Raw genomic sequence first — 21936 nt, forward strand, 5'->3', positions numbered from 1 at the left:
AAAACGAAATATTTATTAGCTCTTGTCTCCCTTTTCCAAGAAACCGTGAATACTACTTAGTTTTCAATTGTTTTCAAAGTGCCATCTTCCACTACCACCGATGGCAACTCATTCTACACGTTTACATCATCATATTAAAGCAATAATATTATATTATTTACAGCTCATTTTATCTTATCTTAAATATTACACCTGTATCGTCTTGTCGTTTTCTTTACGCATTCTAACTCTTAAAGTCGATGGAAAACATAAACAAAGTTGTTGACCAAACCACGAACATAAATTTACAATTCAACGAATTAATTACCTAAAAGGGATACATATTAAGACAAAACTTTGTTTATTGCATGATAATAACTTCGGTCGAGGTAAGGAAATCGCTTGTATATTTGAAAATGCTGTAGTTTTAAAAGCTGTGTTAGCATTTTAAAGTTATTTTCTGAAATTTATGATAATAAATAATTTTTTATCTTAAGATGTACTCACAAATTAATTTAAAGATGGATTAATTATTTGAGAAATGAATAAAGTATTGTCCATTAAACATTCACGTAAACTATCTTTACTAAAATTGTAACATTGTAATACATTGAGTGTATATACTCACGAGGAACATATTGTTCGAAAAAGAGTAACTAAACAAAAATTGCAGGTTGAATTTACCATCACAATACACAGTTAAGAAACACATACTCTTTAATTAAGTAGATTCCTCTTAAAACTGCATGCAAATTATTGTACACCATTTTCAGTGAAGGCAGCAAAGAACTTCAGATAATTATTTATTTATTCTACTTGACGTTTTGGGTTACGTCTTCATCAAGGGTCTATGAATGTCTCAGGTTACAAAACAGGTTTTAAAATGATAGTTACCGAAAAAATGTAAAACTACAGCAATATATAGGGGGCCTGGCACCTATAATATTATTATTATTTATGCTTTCATTTATTTATTTATTTTATCATTTATCTATTTATTTTAAACATTTCCTTTTTGATTGATCTGCGATTAGTCTAGCCTGTTCAACATTATAGTACATTTCACCATTTCAGTATATTTGCAATAGTTTTATATCCTTCTCGATTACAACCACTTCAAGTCTGTTCTGTATGTAATCTGTGACATTCATTGTTCCATGATAATGACGTAACCTGAAACGTTGGGTAGAATATATAAAAATATATCTGATGTTGTTTGTCGGCCTCAATAAAAAAATGGCTTCCATCCTTCAATCAGCACTCAAAGTTTAAAAATAAGATTCTATATTGTAAGGTGTAAAATAATTTAAAAATCGTAGCCCCAACTTTGTCTTTATATGGGGCGAGGGTTGTTTAGTGATAACAGAGTGGCACTTGCTCTTTAGAATAGTAACTTGTAATGGATATGTACTGAAGCACAAGTAGCAGGGCGGTAGATGTTTTGAAATATATGTTACCAGATGCAATGAATTTGGACAATACAGTTCTATATAGGTACTATATAAGGATAAACAACACTTATTTTTCTTTTCTTCAGTTGTAACCTTACAGTAGGAGCAATTAATACTAAACGAAATATTCGGATAATTTTTCTTCTCCGCTTAGGATATTACCAATACCTCGTCCAGCAACTTTAATATTTTCCATACCTTCTTGGCCATTGAAACATAAGCTGAAATAACTGCATATTATTTTTGCCTGACCTTCCCCATGGTTACACTTTGGTGAAACTTGCTTAACCTGTCATCCACTAGTCTGATGTTACTTCAGTCAAACATATGCATTACAAGGTGCTGCACCATCTCTCTTCTCCCTTTCTTGGTATTTTTGTTCTTTTGAATTAGAGTTGAAAGGAAGAAAGGTTTTCCCATCTATGTCATTTGATTATTGCAGTTCCGTTTTTAAAGCTCGAAAAATATCCTCAAAATTCCTTCTAATTATAGTCCTATTGCTTTGACTTGACCAGCTGTCTATATAACGTTATGGTGTATGTAGTTAAGGTTTATTTTGTTTTTCCTGGAGCCGTATAAATCCTTTCTAACACGGAGTCTAATTTCCTTTAACAACTGTTCGCCGTAGACATTTTCCCTGATTTGAAACGTCACCTAGGGAAGCCTTTTTTGAGAGGAAGGATATACTTACGATGTTTCGTTTTCCTTCAGAAGGTTTGTAACACATTTAAAGATTCAGTATGTTATATGATCTCTGTTTTAGTGGATTGTATATATATTACCCATTTTGTGTATACTTTTTCATCAGAGAAATTGGCAGTGGGTGGTGATGACTAGCTGCCTTTCCTCTAGTTTTACACTGCTAAATTAGGGACGGCTAGCGCAGATATCCCTCGTGTAGCTTTGCGCAAAACTCAAACCACACAGAATTAAGAGTGCCTCAGGCCGTTTTGTGAAAATTACATGTTTTAACATTAAACTCAAAACCATCACTAATAAGCTTTCTCCAATAGTTGTAAACACCATCTTTATAACTTTTAGGTTTAGTTTGGGTCATTAAATAGGTACGTCGACCTGGCAGATATGAAGTTCCTTCATTAAATTACGTAAGCAGGTTACAGATAACAAGTTCACTCTGTCTAAAACCATCTGCATCCATTTCTGCCATAAATGATAACTACAACACTCTGCATTGGCTACAACGTTTTTATTTTGTAACATTCTTTTAATATTGATCATTAATACTGTCCAAGACATTAATGTTTTTAGTTTTTATAAGTCACATGACTTTTTGAATTCCATTTAATAATGTAAATTTATACAAAGAGATTGTAGAATATAACTTAAAATCTTAAGTGCTTGAATAAAACTAATACAACTGATTAAAGAAGTCTTTATAAGCAAAAATATTAAAGTTGATTTTTTTTTTTTCTACAGTAATAAACAACACTCCCTGTAACTGGTCTTTTGATACTTATATGAGTTCTAACTAAACGCTATGAACTCTGTCTCTGCGACTCCTACATGAGCTTTATTAGTTGGTAATCTGTGAAAATTCTCATTGTCTACAGATTCACGGTAACAAAATTTTTTTTGATAGTTTTATTACACAATAGTAAAAACTTTCGTTTCACTTCAGTTGAACCCAGGCCTCATAATTAAATAACGTATTAATTATACTGTTCCAATTTCGCTGGGCAGTTTGCTTAGCTAGTCCAGTTTCTTTATTAGCATGGCTACTTGTTTAATATACGCTTCACAATTTCTTGACATTTCTGATTTCCTATACAGTGACCTGTTAAATTTCCAATTGGAGAAGCATAAACGTTGATTGTCTCCCTTATTTAGTACGAAGCTGATATTCCAATCCTGTAGTCTCTGTAAAAAGCTTAGAAATTAAACAACATTGTATTTGATGTACATGCCTGTCTCAAATTACAAATCAAAACATCGTAAAAATGTATGTTTAAATGGTGGAATTTGAAGAAATCTTAAGAGTAGGAAATATTTACTAAAATATCTAAACTTATGAAAATATTAACTCTAAAAAAGTAACATATGCCAATCAAAATTAAGAGAAACATCGGGAGTATAATATCTTCCTTTATTATGTTCAAGTTAATAATACTCTGATAAATTTTTGAGTTTGCAAACATTCACTTCTGTCAATCGTCCTTTCTAACTGAGACACACCTTTTAAATTAGCCCTCGAAGATTTTTCTTACAGTTGCTGCCTATTACACCTTAAATGTTCATCTAAAAAAAATTTTTCGGCCATATTTATGTAACAAAAAAAGAAGAAAAAAGTGAAAACTGCTGGTTGAAGAGAAAACAACAAGTATAGATAACGATGGCATCTGAGTATTTTAGAATGTATCTTTTAGTTTTAAATTACATCCTTTATAATTTTAGCATACTGCAAGTTGAACTTAAATTATTATCAATAAATCAGAAAGAAATGACACTAGGTGTTGAATAAATACTCATTTTTGCAAGTTAAATCATTAGTGGCTTCTTCTAAAGAGTTGTTTTTTTCATGTTAGTTTACTCTGATACGTTGTATAAGAATCTTGATAGACAATTTTGATAAAGAAACATCATAAATACGAATGTGGAACCTATAATATCGCAATATTAGGAGATTATAAAATTATTATATATGGTAATAAATGAAATCCTTTTTTGCATCAGTGGAAAAACATGTTTCTGTATGTAGTCTAGGGGATCGTTTAACATTTTTAACAGCTTCGTTGCAAATTTGATGACAATAAATAGGACACAGATGTTTGATTTTTGGATACGTGTAAAACTAAATAAATTATCCACTATTGAATTTCAAGTATAAGTTTTGACAGTGATACACTTTCTACTCTGAAATAAGCAATTTATCGTATCAAACTTTCCAACAACGTTTTACACATAAAATTATAGGGACAGAACTATACATATGATAATTCAGAATTTACAGTCTGTGTTAGTACTAACGTCCCTAAATTAATTATGATTACTACATTGAGGTAAGAATAACAGTTATCAATTTGTGTCAAATGAAGAACCTTGTAAAACTTGTTGGTGAAAGAGGTAGGACGATTAATAAGTTGAAAGTAATATTTATATAATAACACTTTTAAATATACACGACAACTTTCGTTTACGATTACTGCGAGAGATATTATTTTGTTGGTTATATAGTATTAGGAGTAAATTTAGTTATTTTCAGAAGCGATAGTTTATCACAAGTTTGTTTGTAACATGAATACATTGTGTAATTCAATAGTTATGAATTGATGGTTGTTATATTATTGCTTCATGTTACTAAATATTCTGTGTTTTTCTTGTTGTTATAATAGATTATTATCGTATCATAATATCTACTATTACGTGTAACGCTCTATACTTGTGCCGAGCTATAAATACGCGCCTAAAATTTATTTCGATGGTTAGATCTAAACTGCTTGATTGTGAGTTTAGCAATAAAAAATATATAGTGACAATTTTAACATTGAAATTGTCACAGATTGTATTGTCATAACAGGCCAGAGAAGAATAATTCATCTTGTGAGTTGTGTTCTAAAATACTTGAACCAACCTGTGTGATGACGGAAAAGAAAAAAATTGTTTAAAGATCTGGATACAATTGTAATAATCAACAATATAATGAAAATTTGTATACATGTTTCACTTGTTTTAAAATATTATTTTAAAACAAGTGAATTGTGTGCTGATTGTTTATTGTTGAGATTTGTCTTCGGCCCATACAAAAAAAACTAAAAAACTTGACAAACATAAGATGAAATAGTATGTAAAGGATATGTTTTGATAGTGAAATCAATCATATGAAGAATTCGTAATCATACTTAATGTTACTAAAGTAGAATATTTTACAAAATTTCACTTCGCAGATCCATTCATTAAAATATTCAATTTTCTAAGAATAATTTGTTGATAATTGTATATACATTTTTACTGTCAAATTATAATTTACCATCAAGTTAAATATTGTATTATGCACAATCTGGCAACTAAAGATATTTCAGGTAGGAAAATAAGGTCATCAGTAATTTTAGGGCCCGGCATGGCCAGGAGGGTTAAAGCGTTCGACTCGTAATCCAAGGACGCGGGTTCGAATCGCAGTCGCACCAAACATGCTCGCCCTTTCAGACGTGGGGGCATTATAATGTTACGGTCAATCCCAATATTAGTTGGTAAAAGAGTAGCCCAAGAGTTGGCGGTGGGTAGTGATGACTAGCTGCCCTCCCTCTAGTCTTACACTGCTAAATTAGGGACGGCTAGCGCAGATAGCCCTCGAGTAGCTTTGCGCGTAATTAAAAAAACAAACAAACGGTAATTTTAAGCACTTAAAATTTCGTGACTCCATTAAAATCCATTATACATAAAACTTAACCGTGTACATTAATTATAGTTAACTTAGGTAAATGAATTGAAACTATTTAATGTTAAAATAAATTATAACTATATATATTTTACCAAAGCTTTATTTCATATAGTGACTCATTAGTCTGAAAACCTTTTGTATTCGGCAAATGTTTTCTTCTCCAGATTCTCCCACTGTGACATTTGTAAACCTACTGCCTCGCAACACCTAAACTTCGGGCTCAAGTACCCGCGGTGGATATAGAAGATAGCCCAATATAGCTTATTATAAAATAAACAAATAAAAGACTCGCCATCAGAAATCTATATCAAATGAAATATATTGATATTTATTAAATAAATTGGTTTTACGTGGATTTGTATTGTGCCAATGAGAAGATGAAAATTAAGAACTATGTTTAAAACTTTTTCTCTTTGGAACATCCTATTTTTAAATTTCTAAAACTCTGAAGATCGCAAGGCGTAATACATAAAGAAATTAAAAAAATTTGTTGAGCCGTCTAGATTACGCTTAAAATTAATAACCGAAAATAAGAGGAAGAAACTGGTTTGCAACAAAAATGTCATTAGAACATTAGCGAAATTAAACTACGTACATTCTTAAAGAAATAGTAGTGTAAAATAGAAAGAAAATTGATTCCATGTTTGATAACTTTTCTCAGTTTCAGTAGTTACTAACAATAATTTTGCGGCAAAAAAACAATAAAATATTGTTTCGCTATTAAATTATGTTGTAGATAGCGCATCGGAAGAATTCTTCCACATGTGACAATAACTGCTACGCGCAGTGACGGGTTTGAGTTTAAGTAAGAAAGAGGTGGTTATGAATTTGAATTTCAGGTCGGTATTTGCGATTTTAAATGTAATTGTTTCTATACGTAGTTTAAAGCAACTCAACTAGAATTTTAAGTGTTAATTTGAGATACTAAATTAGATTTTTGTAGTACATAGATATTAGTACCAGTATGAGTTTCAAGTTATAAACGAATGAGAGTTTAGTACAAATGAAATTGAAACACATTAGTTTAAAGTGCATGTTAACTACATTATAACAGAAATCACGAAGAGAAATTACTAACTAATTTAGTCAGTGGAAAGAGTAGTTAGTGTGTGATTTGCAAAATATTTGATTAATATTATAGAGCTGGACGATTTAATCGACATAAATTATAATTATTTACCAAAGATAAATGAGCAGTGATTACATTGACTTGTGTCATGTAAATTAATGAATTAACTGAAGTTATAGTTAAATTGGTTTCATCAACATTGAAGTTAGGATTTATGATCGTAATTATTTCAATTATTGCTTATCTACTATTTGTTAAGTCAAATATACATAATGAGCTATCTGTTCTATAGCCAATTTCACACATAAGTTTATTTATATTAGGTATTTTGTGTATGGGGAATCTTAATTTGAAGGTCTAAAGTTTATTAAGTACAGTTACTGCCATTCTTGCTTGCTGTTTTCTCTCATGCAACAGCTGCTAAGACTAATTGTCAGCCACTGACATTGAACTGTTGACTAGAAGTAGAAGATAGACAACTGAACTGTAACATCTATCACTGCACTTTTTTATTATCGTTTTTGTTTGTGTATACCATGATTTGAAAAACAAACTCAATTGCTTAGTGGAGCACTTTATCCCTAAATTATTCTAATGAGTGATAACATTATAGGTTTTTCATCAACAATCCCCAGAAAATTGCATCTTTCCTACATATGGCTTGTACTTTGTATATAAATTGTTTTTTTTACCATGCTCTTAGAGTTTAAATTAAGTTTTCCCATTAGTGAAATAACAAGTTGTTCATAAAATGAAATTAGTATTTGTACAAAGTTTTAAATTTCCCAAGAACAAAAGTAAAAGCTTGTGCTTTTCATAGGCCTATTAGTCTTTTTTATTAGAAATATGTTTGAATATATTGAACAAAATTATTAAAGTAGTAACTTGAAAAGTAGATGAGAGATTCTCTACTGATGTTACTAGTGCCTTATTGGTTCTTCCTTTTTTGCTTTTTCTAGAAATGCCATATAGTACTTTGTTTACGAGCAATCCTATTTCTTCTAAATGTTGATACAAATTTTCCACAATTGCCACTCTTTTTTTGCTATGTGTGTAGAGGATTTGATGTCTTGGTAGCCGAGTTGTGCATAATTTGATAAAGTGGCTTGCCAGCTTCATTTCATCATTACTATGGTATATAATAGCATATGATTTCTAGGTAATGGTCTTACTGCGTTGGTTGTTTTTTTTTCTGCTGTTTATCTAAGGATTAGTTACTTTGAATTTGACTCAGTACTGCTAGTGAATCAGCAATCAATATGTTGTTGATGTTACTCTGTTTGTGGGTCATTGACTTTGGTCTTCTAGAGATGAGCTTGTTTTATGTATTCCAGTTCCATCCTTATACTGTGTGAAGAAAGTTTGGATGTTCCACTAGCCTTATTCAGTGTTGTTTCTTCGATGTCTAATCAACTCTCGTTATCTGTGGATATGTATTCTCATATCGACATAGGCTTTAAATAGGTACTGTCAGGCTTTTCCTGCTTTGCCTTCTGCTCAATTTTTTTTTTTTTTTTGCATAGGCTGATTTCTATAGTTCCTAGCGATTCCAAATGTTAATCTGTGAAGATGGATTATCTTAGTGATAGCTATATGGCACCTTTCAGTCTGTCTGCTCTTCTGTGGAACCTATTAAACAATTTGCTTGGTTTGATGTCTATGAGATAGTTGTTTAGCAGGAATGGCTCATTTAAAGTAAGTGCAGTGCTGATGTGATGTTAATATCTTGACTGGTTAGAAGGGTGAAATACATCTTTTGACCAGTCTTCAATTGGTCTTTTGTATTTTCTTGTTATTTAGATGTACAGCACTCATACTGATCATTGGTAATACTTAATCCATGTTGAAGTAGATAAGCCTGGTAGAAGATAAGCAGGTGACATTCTTCAATGCACTGGTGCCTTTGGTAATTTTGTGGTGTTGATGCAGCTGGTGAAGTTGACAGATAAAAGATATCTCTAGGTGTGCACATATTGATGAATATGGTATGACAATACTTCTATCATTTAGAAGCTTCCTTTTTGCAGGACTATTTGCTGATCAGTCATTATTATAACATGTAGCTAGGCATCTCCATGTTGTTTCCACCCTCTAATAACAGAGTGGTGAAGTGTCCTCTATTTGATAACCTTTCAACCTATCCAGCATGTGTAGCAACATTTGTTAGAGCCCGCAGAACCAAGTATGTATGTCATTTATCCCCTACTGATCTGCCCTACTGTAGTTTATAACCAAGCATCTGGTGGTTTAACATTGATGCTGATCTTGCCAATACAGTGCCCTGTCTCAAATGTGATGCTTTAAAAATGCACTAAGCCAAGCTAGCTCTAACTGATTATGCAATGTGCCAAGAATTCAACACAGTAGGTAATAGAATTAAGACTAAATGCTAGAACTGTAACCAATACAGTAACATGGAAACACTATGTAGCACAGTTATAAGCTGGTGAATGATGTAAGTGACATTCTGTTGTGAAAGAACCGAAAAAGCTTTTGAATTAGTACAAAAGTAAAGAATTGTGAAGATTTCAGTTTAAGTGCAAGTTGTAATGGAGCCTCTTTAGGGGAGGAACCTGTTTTGCAAGTGTTATTGTTCAAGAATTTGTATAGCTTCTTGGCCAGTAAAATTGTCAAACTTACTGATAACAGATACTGTTATCATAAAAAAAAAATATTTATCTATTATTCCTTATTAACAAGGCCAGAACATGAAAAAAGTTTTAATATTGTGAAGTATAAAATAATGCACTTGTAATATGGTCAGTTGAAAAAGGCCTTAGTTTTTGTGTGAAAGTAACATTGATAGCATGTAATATAAATGTTAGCTATAAAATACAGAGACAGTTTAAGCTTGAAACAGAAGTTTAAAGTTTTGGGTTTCTCCTCTAAATCAAAGAAAAAATGATATATGTTTTGTTTCAGCCTTATAAACGTTTGGATAAGCTCCTTTTGGTTACGAATTACATGTTGTGTAGTTCAGTTGTGAATTTGATGTCATATTACTAATCTTTCTGAATTTTCCTCATTTCTTTAAGTATTGTTGCGTCATTTATACCTAGTAATGCATAGAAAGCTCTTTATTTGGATTATTTACAAATATGCATATAAAATATGATGGATAGTTAAGGACAAGAAAAGGAGATGTATATAGACTGGTAATCATGAATTTAGCATAAAGAGTGTATAGCGGTGACTTTTAAAGTGTAATATTCACACAATGTATTGCAACAACAGAATAAAGGAATATTTGTCTTGTCAGTTGGGTTCTAAAACAATCGAGTCAGCCTATGTGGACCTTTGACATAAAAGAATAATTATTCATAGCTCTAGATACAACTGCAGTAACCCAGTGAATAATGTTAGTGAATTTATCACTGATTGTGATAACTGAGTAAAGAAGAATTTGTCTTGTTGGTGTGTTGTATAGTAACTGAACCAATCTGTGTACTTTTGATGAAAAAGAGAATTATTTAAAGCTTTGAATTCAACTGTGCAATGAACATTCTATATATACTTGACTTGATTTAATATATTTTGAAACAAGTGAACTATGTGCCATTTGTTTATTGTTGAATTTTATTGCCAACAAGTCAGACACCTACTGTAAAAAATTGCAGTCCTATAAATCCTGACATACACATTGTGAAATTGAATTAAACTCTCATAAAAGTGGTCATTGTTGTTTAGTCAAACAAATAATCTTAGATTTGTTACTACTGAAAATCAATTTGTAAAGATATAGTTCAATTAACCAGTTTAGTTTTAACCTATTAAGAATTCTTTGTTATATTAAGTACCTGAATTATTAATTTACAATAAAATGTAAGTTGATTATGTAGATCTTAACAATACAAGTACAAAAAAAAAGGATCATTTGGAAAAGCGTGTCATAGTTAGTGTAAATGGACAAGCAGAACCTTGTAAAACTATCCAGAAAAGATGTACATAAGAGTGTATTGATATTTCTGCAGGCTCTGATGAAGACTTAAGTTCATTTTCTATTTTGGCCCAGTATGGCCAGATGGTTAAGGAACTGGACTCATAATCTGAGGGTAGCAGGTTCGAATCCCCATTACACCAAACATGCTCGCCCTTTCAGTTGTAGTGGCATTATTATGTGATGGTCAATCCTGCTATTCATTAGTAAAAGAGTAGCCCAAAAGTTGGTAGTGGGTAATGATGACTAGCTGCCTTCCCTCTAGTTTTACACTGCAAAATTAGAGAAAGGTTAGCCCTCATATAGCTTTGAGCAAAATTCAAAACAATCCCAACCATTTTCTATTCATGCTGCTGCTGTTAAGATAGTAATCTCACCTTAGTAAATATCCTTACCTGTTACAGTTGGAACTGTTTGGATGTAAAATAAGTTATTTTTAAAAACTATAATTTTTAAAATTGTTTTTATTGCAAACACTTGGACCATTTCACTTTTGGAATGATTTTCATGATTCTTTTAATAAAATCTAGATTTTTTTTTATATTTCAGATCTCATGAAAAGTGAAGAGAAAACCAAAAAAAAATAGTAGTAGCCCAAAATAAAGTTTAAAAGTTACATATCTGTGAATTTTAGATTTTTTGTAGAAACAAAATCAAAGAAGATTATCATTTAAAGTACTGTTTGAAATTTTGTATATGAATTTCAAGAGGGAAGCTTAAATTACTTCAAGTAGGTCAATGAAATCAATGAAGATATATTTTTAACAGTAGATGACAACTATTAAATGGATGAACTTGAGAAAGAAATGTCTGAAAACTATATGAATTTTTCATTTGAAGAACTTGAAAGCTCACTGATAAGCATGTGCGAAGGTGATGATTGCCATTATAACAGTTTATATAAAGAAAATTACAACAATGACAGCTTCTTCAAAGATGATTACTTTGGTGATATTTTTGTCAAAGATTGTAATAATGACAATTTCTGTGAAGAATGCCATTGTGAAAACTGTAAAAAACAAGATGTTTCATTACTTACTAAACTGATAGATAGGAAGGCTAAAAACTCCTGTAATTGTATTGATGATGGGGACTCTCTGATTCAACACATCTTGCACTGTAAGAAAGGTTCAACTGAAGATGATAAAGCTTTAAAATCAACTGCTTCATCATTTGCTAAGTGGATATCTGAAACATTTAGATTTAAACCACAAATAACAAATAATAGAAATTCTGGCATAACAGGTACTTCAAGCAAAAATTTAAAATTAGATAATGATTGTCATACACATAATATCCAGTTTAACAGTTCTGACTGCTCAATTGTGAAATCTAGTAAAAGAAAAAAACCATTCAACATTTTAAGGAATACTTCAGAAAAAAACAGAAAAAGGTCAAACCGAAATAAGGGTTTAAAAGATAGTTTCAAAGAGAATTTGCAGAAATATCCTGAGCAGTGGTTAGATATCCCTAAAATGCCCAAGAAGAATTTCATTGAGACATGCAATTCCAAAATAGACCTTAATGATATAGCACGTAGTGATGATGAAGATAAACTCTGGGAATCGGATATGGAATTATCGTCAGATGTTCCTGATGATGCCATGCAAATAATTTGTGAAGAAAACCACAATTTTGAAACTTCTTTGAATGAAGCTTTGATTGAAGCTTTTACTGAAAATAATTCTGGAGACTCATCGATAGTATCACACTCAGAAGCTCTTTTGTCAGAGGTTAACTTTCAGATTGATGAAGCAAATTTCAAACATAGCACTCCAGACAATTGTCTTAATAAAATTCAAGAAGCAAAGGTAGGGTTCGCTGTTGCTCAAATTATAAGCCCTGTCCAAAATTATGATAAACAAAATGTTAAAACAAAATCTGCTGTGACAGAGGCTGTTCCAGACTTGCATCCAGTTTCTGAAATCCTAGATACCAATTCCTCTAACACTGAAAATGTATCAGCCCCATTTAAGAGTAAGGACCCCCAGGAGAATAAGGACATAGAAAACCCTGAATGGGATCAAATTCGAGAGCTGAAAACTGATGAGGAACGCTACAGAAAAGTCCAAAGCCTATGGAAGAACGTATCTGTTCCCAATCCAAACCGGGATTTGACTTTTCATTCATTTAGGAAAAAACGGCTTCAAAAGGCATTGTTTATAAAGGGAAAAGTTGAAAAGTCAGTAAGGAAAAGAGAACGAACAAATGATGATGTAGTTTTGCCATTAAAGCGATCTCGCACTAAGACTAAGTCTTGCACTGATTTATTCGATGAAAAGATACAAGAACACCAGGAACAATTAGCTTGGCAAAATAGAAAAATTTTAACTGAAATGAAAAAATCTGAAGATATTTTAGAAAACCAGTTACATTTTAAACGTGATGAAATTACACGTGCTTATAAAATTCAGATGGCTCAGTATAGCAGAAGGTATCCAAACGATAGATTCCAACAGTTGTACTGGACTCTCAATAAGAATCTTGCAGATCTTGGAACGTGGCAGGATATGCAGAGACAAAACTTATACAGTCGACACAATCAACAAATCCATGCAATTAAAACAGAAGTTGAAAGGATTCTGGAAAACCTTAGTGAAGCCAGACAAGAAGTTCTGAATTTTAATAAATTTTATCTTGGCCTAAGCAGTGATGAAGATACTACTCTTCTCACCGATTCCCAACTTCAAGAAATTCAGGAAACTGAAAGAACATATAAACTATATAATGTCTTATATGCATGTACAACATTTATGTGATAGAAGCTAAAAATATACTATTACATAAATACTAAAAAACTAAACTGATTTTAAAGAACTATATAAAATACCTTGAAAACTAGCTGTAGCTGCAAGATTTTCAATGTTTGATGCTAGCTATACAAGTATACCAAAGTTTCTCTGTAGCATTTCAGAGTAATATGTATTGCATATAAATTTTTGTTACACTGTCTTACCTGTAATGTGCAATATATTGCACCTTAAGATATCTTTTTTTCTTCACCCAAACTTGGATGTTTTATAAATACTTATATGTAATTACTTTGCAGGTGCATTTGTACAATGTTCCAAGTCATTCAGTTTGTTTTATAGTGCAGATATGTCTTATAGATTCAGAAATTCTGCCTTATCCAGTACTTTAACATTTACGTGTATATAAATACCTTCCTGACAGGAATACTTGTATAGATATGAGTGATACAGATGGTAATAAAAAGGTCCTCAGTTTCATTCTCTTGTAAAATTTTTATATATTGTACATATTTAAACTCCATGCTTAATTTTACTTAGATGTGAGGTTGAAATACCAATTCAAGGTTAAGATAATTACATAAGTTTGTTTTTTGCTATAAAATTCTATAGTACTATATTGTTCCTGGAAGCTTAGAAAGTTACATTCATTCTAAAATGCATGTAACTTGTGAATAAATTGTTTTGGAGAAAAAACAAAAATTTGTTCCTCAAGTGCAAGTAGTTTTAGCGTTGCTTTGAAACCATTTGTAATTTTGCACAATACTTGTTTTATTACTGCAGTGGTTATTGGTTAAGCTTTAGTATTCATGCATGGAAATGTCTGTGCTATTTCATGTTTTATAAAGCTTGAAACTTAATTGTATATACATATGTATATATTACAGTACACCTGAAAGAAAGATATGTTCTACAACACATCTAAGAGAAAAAAAAATACTATTTATAATAATTGTATCTCTCTTCTGTACCATTTCATATATTATCCATACATATGGGTGCAATATTGTATTAGTTATTATAAAGAGAGTGCACATGTTTTCTAACATCTAAAAAACTGATATTTCAACTTTTACATCATGTGGTACTCACTGCATTTTAAGTTGTTCTCTCAGATTAAAAAAAAAACCACTATTCATTCAATAGAAAGTGAATATATGTTCTGTAAAAAACTAAAACTTGATTTTTATGCCAAGATTTATGGTTTTTGTTCTTAAGGTTTTACAATTTCTTAAAAACTTCATGTTCTTTAATATTGTTATAACCAAGGAAATTAATAAACAATGTTTGACTTTGCTTATTTAAAAGTTAAAGATATCTGAGTAATTTCTTTTAAGTTCATATTGGAATGTTTAAGAAATGATATCACAGATGCTGTCATGTGCTTAAATGATCAGTTGGTGCTTGAAATGGAGAATAGTACTGTACTAATACATGCTGTTTGCTACACTGTTTTTCTACACTAAGCCTCTAGGTGAAGAACATTTAAGCATTTCTAAGACTATAAGTCATCATAAAGCATATATAATAGTTATAAAGGTTACTGAGGCTCCTTGAATACTGCCTGGCAAGGATTAGGACAAACAAGTTGACAGATGTTTCAAAAGGTTAATTTTGGCTGTTTTGTTCTTCTAAGCACATAAAACCTCTTAGAGGTACACAGTTATCTGAAAATTAGAGACATTTATAAATAATTAGCATTTTATAGTATTGTCTGTTTTTTGCAAAAGCCCTTTCATATCTTTTGAATTTCTTGAACAGTTACTCATAATTATGTGTTGTCTACTTTAAACAAATAATTAAAGTAATTTAGTTTTATAGCATTTGCTAAAGAATAGCTGTCTTTGTGTGTGTGTGTGTGTGTGTGAGTTTTGTTTTCTGATGAAACCGAAGGAAGAAATGTATTATGATTTGAGTGAAGTTTGGTTGTGTATATTTTAAGGATGCAGTAACCTGCCAGAGTTGGTATCACATGTACAATAAAATTCTAGCAATATAAAGAGTACAATTTTTCCTATAATATTACAGCTAATCATATATATAAAATCAACATCTACATTTTATACATTGAAAATGTGAAATCTCATTGAGAACTATTTCTATTTACCAAGTTGTATATATATTTTTGTTCATTGTCAAGCACAAAATGAAATGATGGGCTATCTACATTGAACTCATTGCAGGGTTTAGAAAACCAATTTTTGGAGTTCTAAGTTCTCGGACTTATGTGTGAGTAGACCATCTGTTGTTGTTAGGGGTTGTGTGTTTTTTTTTCTTTGACAAATACGTACTTGTGCTACCAAATGAGATTTGAGCAGACTTAAATAGGAATGTGGAGCTGCCTTATTCTGCATTTGCAGTGTTTTTGTTGAACTAATCACTGCTGCCATTTGCGAACAAATTTCTTCACTACCTATACATATCTTTCATCTGTAACAAATGTTGTATTTATCGTGCAAAATGATAAAAAAACATAGGAACACATTCCACTCCTGTTTACTGAAGGTTGCATTGGCTATCTGATGTCAGGCAGCAATAATAACTGTATTCGATGTTATGTAGGATGTTTTCCATGCTGAGCATAGGCTCATCTTTATTTTTATTAGGCTTTCTAGTGAAAGATCATTGATATACATGTAAAAAAACAAACACCAAACCTTGCTTTTAAGAACCGAACGGCCAAATGAAACTAGATATCTGTATAAAGGATTGTTTCACACAATTTTTCAAATGCAGTGTTAATTTATGCAAGCTGAATATTTCGTCACAGGAATTGCATTTTTTAAAAATTCTTGTTAAATAACATTTTTTACTTCAAGTTTCTTGGTGGATGCTTAATGTCAGATCCAGTTTTATATTATATATTACTTGGTTTTTCACATATTGTAACAGAGTATCCTCATGATTCTGTTGTCTCCTTAGTATGTATCGTGGATTTTGTTGGTAAGGATGAATTTTTTTGTTTTTTTCAGAATGTTTATGTAAACCATGTGGTTATGGTTTATAGAAACCTCATTTTCCAAGCAGTGCATATATATACATAAAACTAAACAGATAACACAACAAACTTCAATTAATCAAGCTTTGTGTCATTTGCGAGGTATAACAAGTGGATAAAATGGCAAAAAATAAGAGAGTGAATCTTTCTCTGTTGTTATTATTTAGATAATGTCAGTTCAAAATAACTATAGCATTTTGTCAACTAGGGTGATAATTTTAATTTTTTGGTTAATTGTTTATATGGTCAAAATAGACAATATGCACATCTTCAATGTTAGAGAATGCTGAACAATACATATCTATGTAACCAAATAGTCTTTCAAGGGTTAGAACTAGAGCTCAAGCATTTTATGAGCATATCATAGGGAAAAAAAATCAAAATAAATTTAATGTTTAACATTTGTTTAGAATCAAGCACAAAGCTACTCGATGGACTACCTGTAGTTAATGAAGCTCCTGGAAGAGGAAAATCCTGAGTTGATGGCCTACTTGTCAAAGAAAACCACATTCACATCACCCCAGGCTCAGAATGAAATAATGGAAATGTTCAACCATCAAATACTGAGGAACATAGCACACGAAGTACAGCAAAGTAAAATCTTTGCATTAATGGTTGATGTCATTCAAGATGTTACAGGTGCCGAACAGGAAGCAATATGTGTACCATACGTAGATAAGAACCTTGACGTCCATGAGATATTTCTTAGTATGTACAGTGTTTCCAATACAACTAGTGAAACAACATCCTAGACTATACTTGATGTACTGACTAGACTCAATTTACCACTGTCAGGATTAAGAGCACAAACTTATGATGGAGCCGCTAACATGAGTGGTGCGTACAGTTGATGCCAGGCAAAAATTAAAGAGAAGCAACCGTCAGTTTTGTTTTTCACTGCGGAGCACACAAGCCTAATTTAATAATGCAACATGCAGTTGAAGCTTGTGAATGTGTTTGAGATTTTATCCAATGGGTACATGAACTTGGTGTCTTGCTTCAGAGGTCAGGCAAATACAAGACAATCTTTCAAAATATTGTATCGTCAGACAGCCATAATGGTCCAGTTAAATACATCCGTTCACTGTGTCCAACACGCTGGTTGTGCCACCTATCTGCAATTACATGTGCTAATGTTCACTACAGTGACTGTTGATTCTTTGTCTGAATTAGTAAATGAAAAATCAGATGTAGCAGTGAAAGCACGAGGCCTGCTGGACAGATTTGGCAAAGGAAAGACAGTTTTAGGATTGTTGATGGCTCAGCATCCATTAGCTACATCAGAGGAACTAAACCGTGCATTCCAAGCAAAATCAGCGACAATATCTGGCATGACTGAAGCATCTGCAATGACAGTTGAGCAATTGCGGGTATTGCGAACAGAGGAAAATTACAAGATATTTGATGAAGCTGAGAAAAAGATAACTTCCCTAGATCTGGTGCCTATTGAACCCCCCAGAAGGATCACAGGTGATGGCTCAGCACACCATTCTGCAACAGCTAGAGATTACTACAGAAGCCAATATTTTGAATTTGTGGACAGAGTCATAGAACATCTGACCATTAGATTCAATGCAGACAACAATGACTTGAGGCAATATGTGGAAATTGAGAACATGATAATATCTGGCATGATTGACAACTCGGTTATAAACTTCTATCCAGAAATCTCTGCACAACGGCTCGAGTTTCAGTTGCTCATGTTCAAAGGAACAACAAAAGCAGTATCTCTGAAAGGTGCGAAGGATGCTTACTGTAAAATGCATGAAACAAGCCAGCAGATGTTTAGTGAAGTGTTTCTTCTCATGAAAGTTTTGCTTGTATGTTCAGTATCCAGCTGCGAATGTGAACGCAGTTTTTCTGCATTAAGACGGTTGAAAACGTGGTTAAGGTCAACTACGTCTCAGTGCCGCCTCAACCGTGTGGCAGTTTGTCACACTCACAAAGATGAGGTCGACAGGATAAACATAGAAGAGCTTATGAAAGAATTCATAAACATATCATCACAAAGGAGGTCTACGTTTGGGAACATGTTGACTAGAGGACTAAATGAATCTTACTTCAATGAAAGTATGAATAATTATGTGCTACATTGTATTGATGTGTAATTTTCAAGAGTTCGAAAAGACATTTTAATTAATTTTATCAAACATGAACAGTTTTTCAGTAGATATAAACTTATCAAGAGTAATTACTAATTTTATTAATATTTGAAAACGTAATTCATGCAATGAAAGTTATAAGTAACCTTGTCAAGTATAATGGCCATCTTTTATACTGTGCAGTGTGAAGGAATAAATTCATGTGGCAGTTAATTAATGACACATTTGTTTTTATTCCATTAACAATTTGAAAACTGTTCACAACACCTCACTTATACAAACCTACATGGAAACCTTGAAGGATAGTGGCAACAAGATTACTCTGTGACTGCATGTTTACAGCTTTCAGGTTCACGTGATCAGAGATTACCTATTTGCAAATTGAACAGTCCACATAAGTGGTTGCAAAAATCATCCCCCATCGGGTGTAAAAAAATTTACGCCCCTGCCCACCACGGATATCGGAACCCTATTTCTAGCAGTGCGAGTCCACAGACATAGTCTCTGCCACTAGGGAGCAGTTCAGATGTAGAAGAAAGAGCATTATTTTGAAGATTTTTACCATTATGATGATGATGTTTGTGGTAAAGTACAAAGCTACAAAATGGGATATCTTCTCTGCCCAAACCCGGTTTCTAGCGTTGTAAATTCGAAGACATACTGCTGCGCCACTGGAGAGGCTACCATTATGAATTATTATCATTCTAGACTGGTTGACATTGAAAACTTTAAACTCCTTATGAAATGCTTCTTCTCTGATTATATTTTAGAAACGGTGTCATTAACGGATCTATGACATCGTCTAATTCAACCATAAGACAGCTTTTTATGTAATTACTGAACAAATAAAATGTATAGTAAAGTGTGAAAAATACATTTAACATAATTACAGTTATGGATGTTTTTAGTTAATATATGAGACTAAAAAGTACTGGTTATCAAAACTTGATTAATTGAAGTTGCTATAGCGTTTTTCTGGTTGGGTTTACAGATAATGCGATACATTATTAGAAAGTAGTTTATTTTCATTTTTTAGACAAACGGGAAACAATTAAATCAAATTTGGTATTTTCAGATATTTTATGACAGCACGTGGAAACAATTCTTAAGTCTTTAAAAGGGTTTATTCAAAAAAGTAGAATTATTTGTTTTGTGATTCTTGCTGGTGGTAATCACAGTAATATAGTAAAACATCCATTGTTCTTCTTGAGGGTTTATAACATTAGAGATCCGACTTAAACACCCACGTTAGGCATAATTCATTTTGTATCTTTGGTTATGGGAGTAAACAATTAAAATTCCTTAAATGTACGTGTGTGTGTGTGTGTGTACATTTCTGTATGTCAACAACCTTAGAAAAAACAGACAATTCAATACAGGAAAACTTCAGTCTTTTTAATCAAGCATTATATTTTGGTTTTTATGTATATCGATACAGGAAAGTGAAATTACTTTTCAGTATCTTAGACTTATAATCGAAGTGCAGATCAAATACATTTTTGATTCAGCACCTTTTGCGATACATTCACTAAACAACAATTTCAGAAACTTCAACGTTTTGCCCGTAACATGAACAAACAACTTTCCACTCAAAACTTTCTCTTTCAGTGTTGGCTTTTTTATGCACCAGTTTACGTATTTTTGAAAAGTTTTCTACCATAGCAGAAACGCCAGTCTCCATACATTTAAAAAATGTAGATAAGATTAGTCAACTTACTTCTTAAGCATTTCTTTTAGACAGATCGTTTCAAGAAAAAAAATCATAATTTTGTTTAGTTTATATTTCTTTAAAATTCTGGAAGCTAGTAACACCATGAAAGATTTACTTATAACAAATAAAAATGTAAAAGGTTTAATTATCAAACACTAAGGTTACCCGCTAGTACAGCGGTAAGTCTATGGATTTATAATTCTAAAATCAGGGGTTCGATGTCCCCTCGGTGGACTCAGCAGATAGCCTCACGTGGCTTTGTTTTAAGGAAAACACTTAAAGAGTAGGTGTTTTGTCCAAAGTGCTGATTGATTTCCAGGGATTTATTATTGCTACATGAGAGAACAATTTTTTATTATTAACAGTTTCCTACCTACGCTTCACTTGTAGGAGTTATTAATTGTTCACCAAAATGTTGAATCGTAGGAGCTACTTAATTACTATAAAATGACAAAAACATACTGTGTTATAAGTGTTACCTCTGATATCCTAAATGTTGAAACAGAAAATAGATAGTTTTATATTGGTACTTTTTCCTTTCTGAAGTTAATCTTATGAAAATATATAAAACACAAAGTAGAGGAATACAGTAATAATAAAAATGGTAATAAAAGAAAAGATATATCCATGAGAATTATTTAAACTCAAATAAATACATATAAAAACATGTTCGTTAAATATTATTTTATTAGTAATTTCTTATCCTGGTTCTAGTAAAAAAACATATTCTCAGACATGGATTTCTGAATGTTTTAACATTTTAGAAATTTCCGACAAATTTCTCAATAACATACATATATTATATTAGCTATGTTCTCTGATTGAACGACACTAAGTTATGTACATTGAAGGACGACACACGACTAATGTTGTATAAATATGCCAACAAATACACAGTAATGCATGTTTTGAGCATCCATCGCTATACACTTGGGAGACATTTAGGCAGCTATTTAAAGTATAATAATAAGTTTCTCCAGCAAATAAAACTGAAGACTGCTTCTTACGTTATCTACAGCTAAAAGTTTATACATATATACACGCGGTGATGTTTTCTCTATTTTTATGTATTTTAAAACACGTAAGTCGTTTCGTCACCTGTATTATCTAGAGTAGATAACAATATCATCGTACGAAACATTTGATAACAGTTAAGGATTTAAACATTGAATTAAAATTATTAATTTCAAACACTTTCCATGGAAATGAGATGCATGCTGGGAACCTCGCGTGGTGGTTGAGGGCGGTGTTCAAAAGCAGGAACGTTATCACCTCTTCGTTTCCGTTTCCGACGGCAGGCGGCACATAAAGCTAACACGGAAAAAGCTGCAGCTCCAACACTTAACCCAACAACAAGGTATATGTCCATTGAAACTTCCTTGGTACCTGGTAATGAGAAATGTAGTTGATGCTCTGTAGTTTAAACCTTTATAGAGATCATCTCCGAAGCAAGAGAGAAAAATAGATGAACATATTTATGAATAAAAAAATAAACATAACTAATAGGCATCGTAAACAATCTTGTTTATTTAGAACATACGAT

At 31.9% G+C, this 21936-nt stretch overlaps 2 protein-coding genes across 10 annotated transcripts in view; one reads left to right on the top strand and one right to left on the bottom strand.

The window, feature by feature from the left end:
• Positions 1–6460: 6460 nt before the first annotated feature.
• Positions 6461–14895, top strand: LOC143247704 (uncharacterized). Of its 2 annotated transcripts, none has more exons than XM_076496117.1 (2): positions 6461–6665; positions 11382–14895. In XM_076496117.1, exon 2 carries the CDS (start codon positions 11618–11620, stop codon positions 13589–13591), a length of 1974 nt encoding a protein of 657 aa, XP_076352232.1. In that variant the 5' UTR covers positions 6461–6665; positions 11382–11617; the 3' UTR covers positions 13592–14895. The 2 variants fall into 2 exon arrangements, with proteins under 2 accessions (XP_076352232.1, XP_076352241.1); XM_076496126.1 differs by lacking the exon at positions 6461–6665 and adding an exon at positions 8695–8880.
• Positions 14896–20056: 5161 nt separating this feature from the next.
• Positions 20057–21936, bottom strand: part of LOC143247670 (cubilin-like) — a 54442-nt gene continuing 52562 nt past the window's right edge. For all 8 annotated transcript variants that reach the window (XR_013026667.1, XR_013026666.1, XM_076496105.1 and 5 more), the window contains one exon: positions 20057–21779. Coding sequence is in view for 4 of the 8 variants with exons in the window: in XM_076496066.1 (XP_076352181.1) it covers positions 21580–21779 (200 nt within the window). In the remaining 4 variants the exon portion in view is untranslated. The remainder of the gene's footprint in view (positions 21780–21936) is intronic.

This window comes from Tachypleus tridentatus, chromosome 1 (assembly GCF_004210375.1).
Source record: "Tachypleus tridentatus isolate NWPU-2018 chromosome 1, ASM421037v1, whole genome shotgun sequence".
In the NCBI taxonomy this organism is placed as follows: domain Eukaryota; kingdom Metazoa; phylum Arthropoda; class Merostomata; order Xiphosura; family Limulidae; genus Tachypleus; species Tachypleus tridentatus.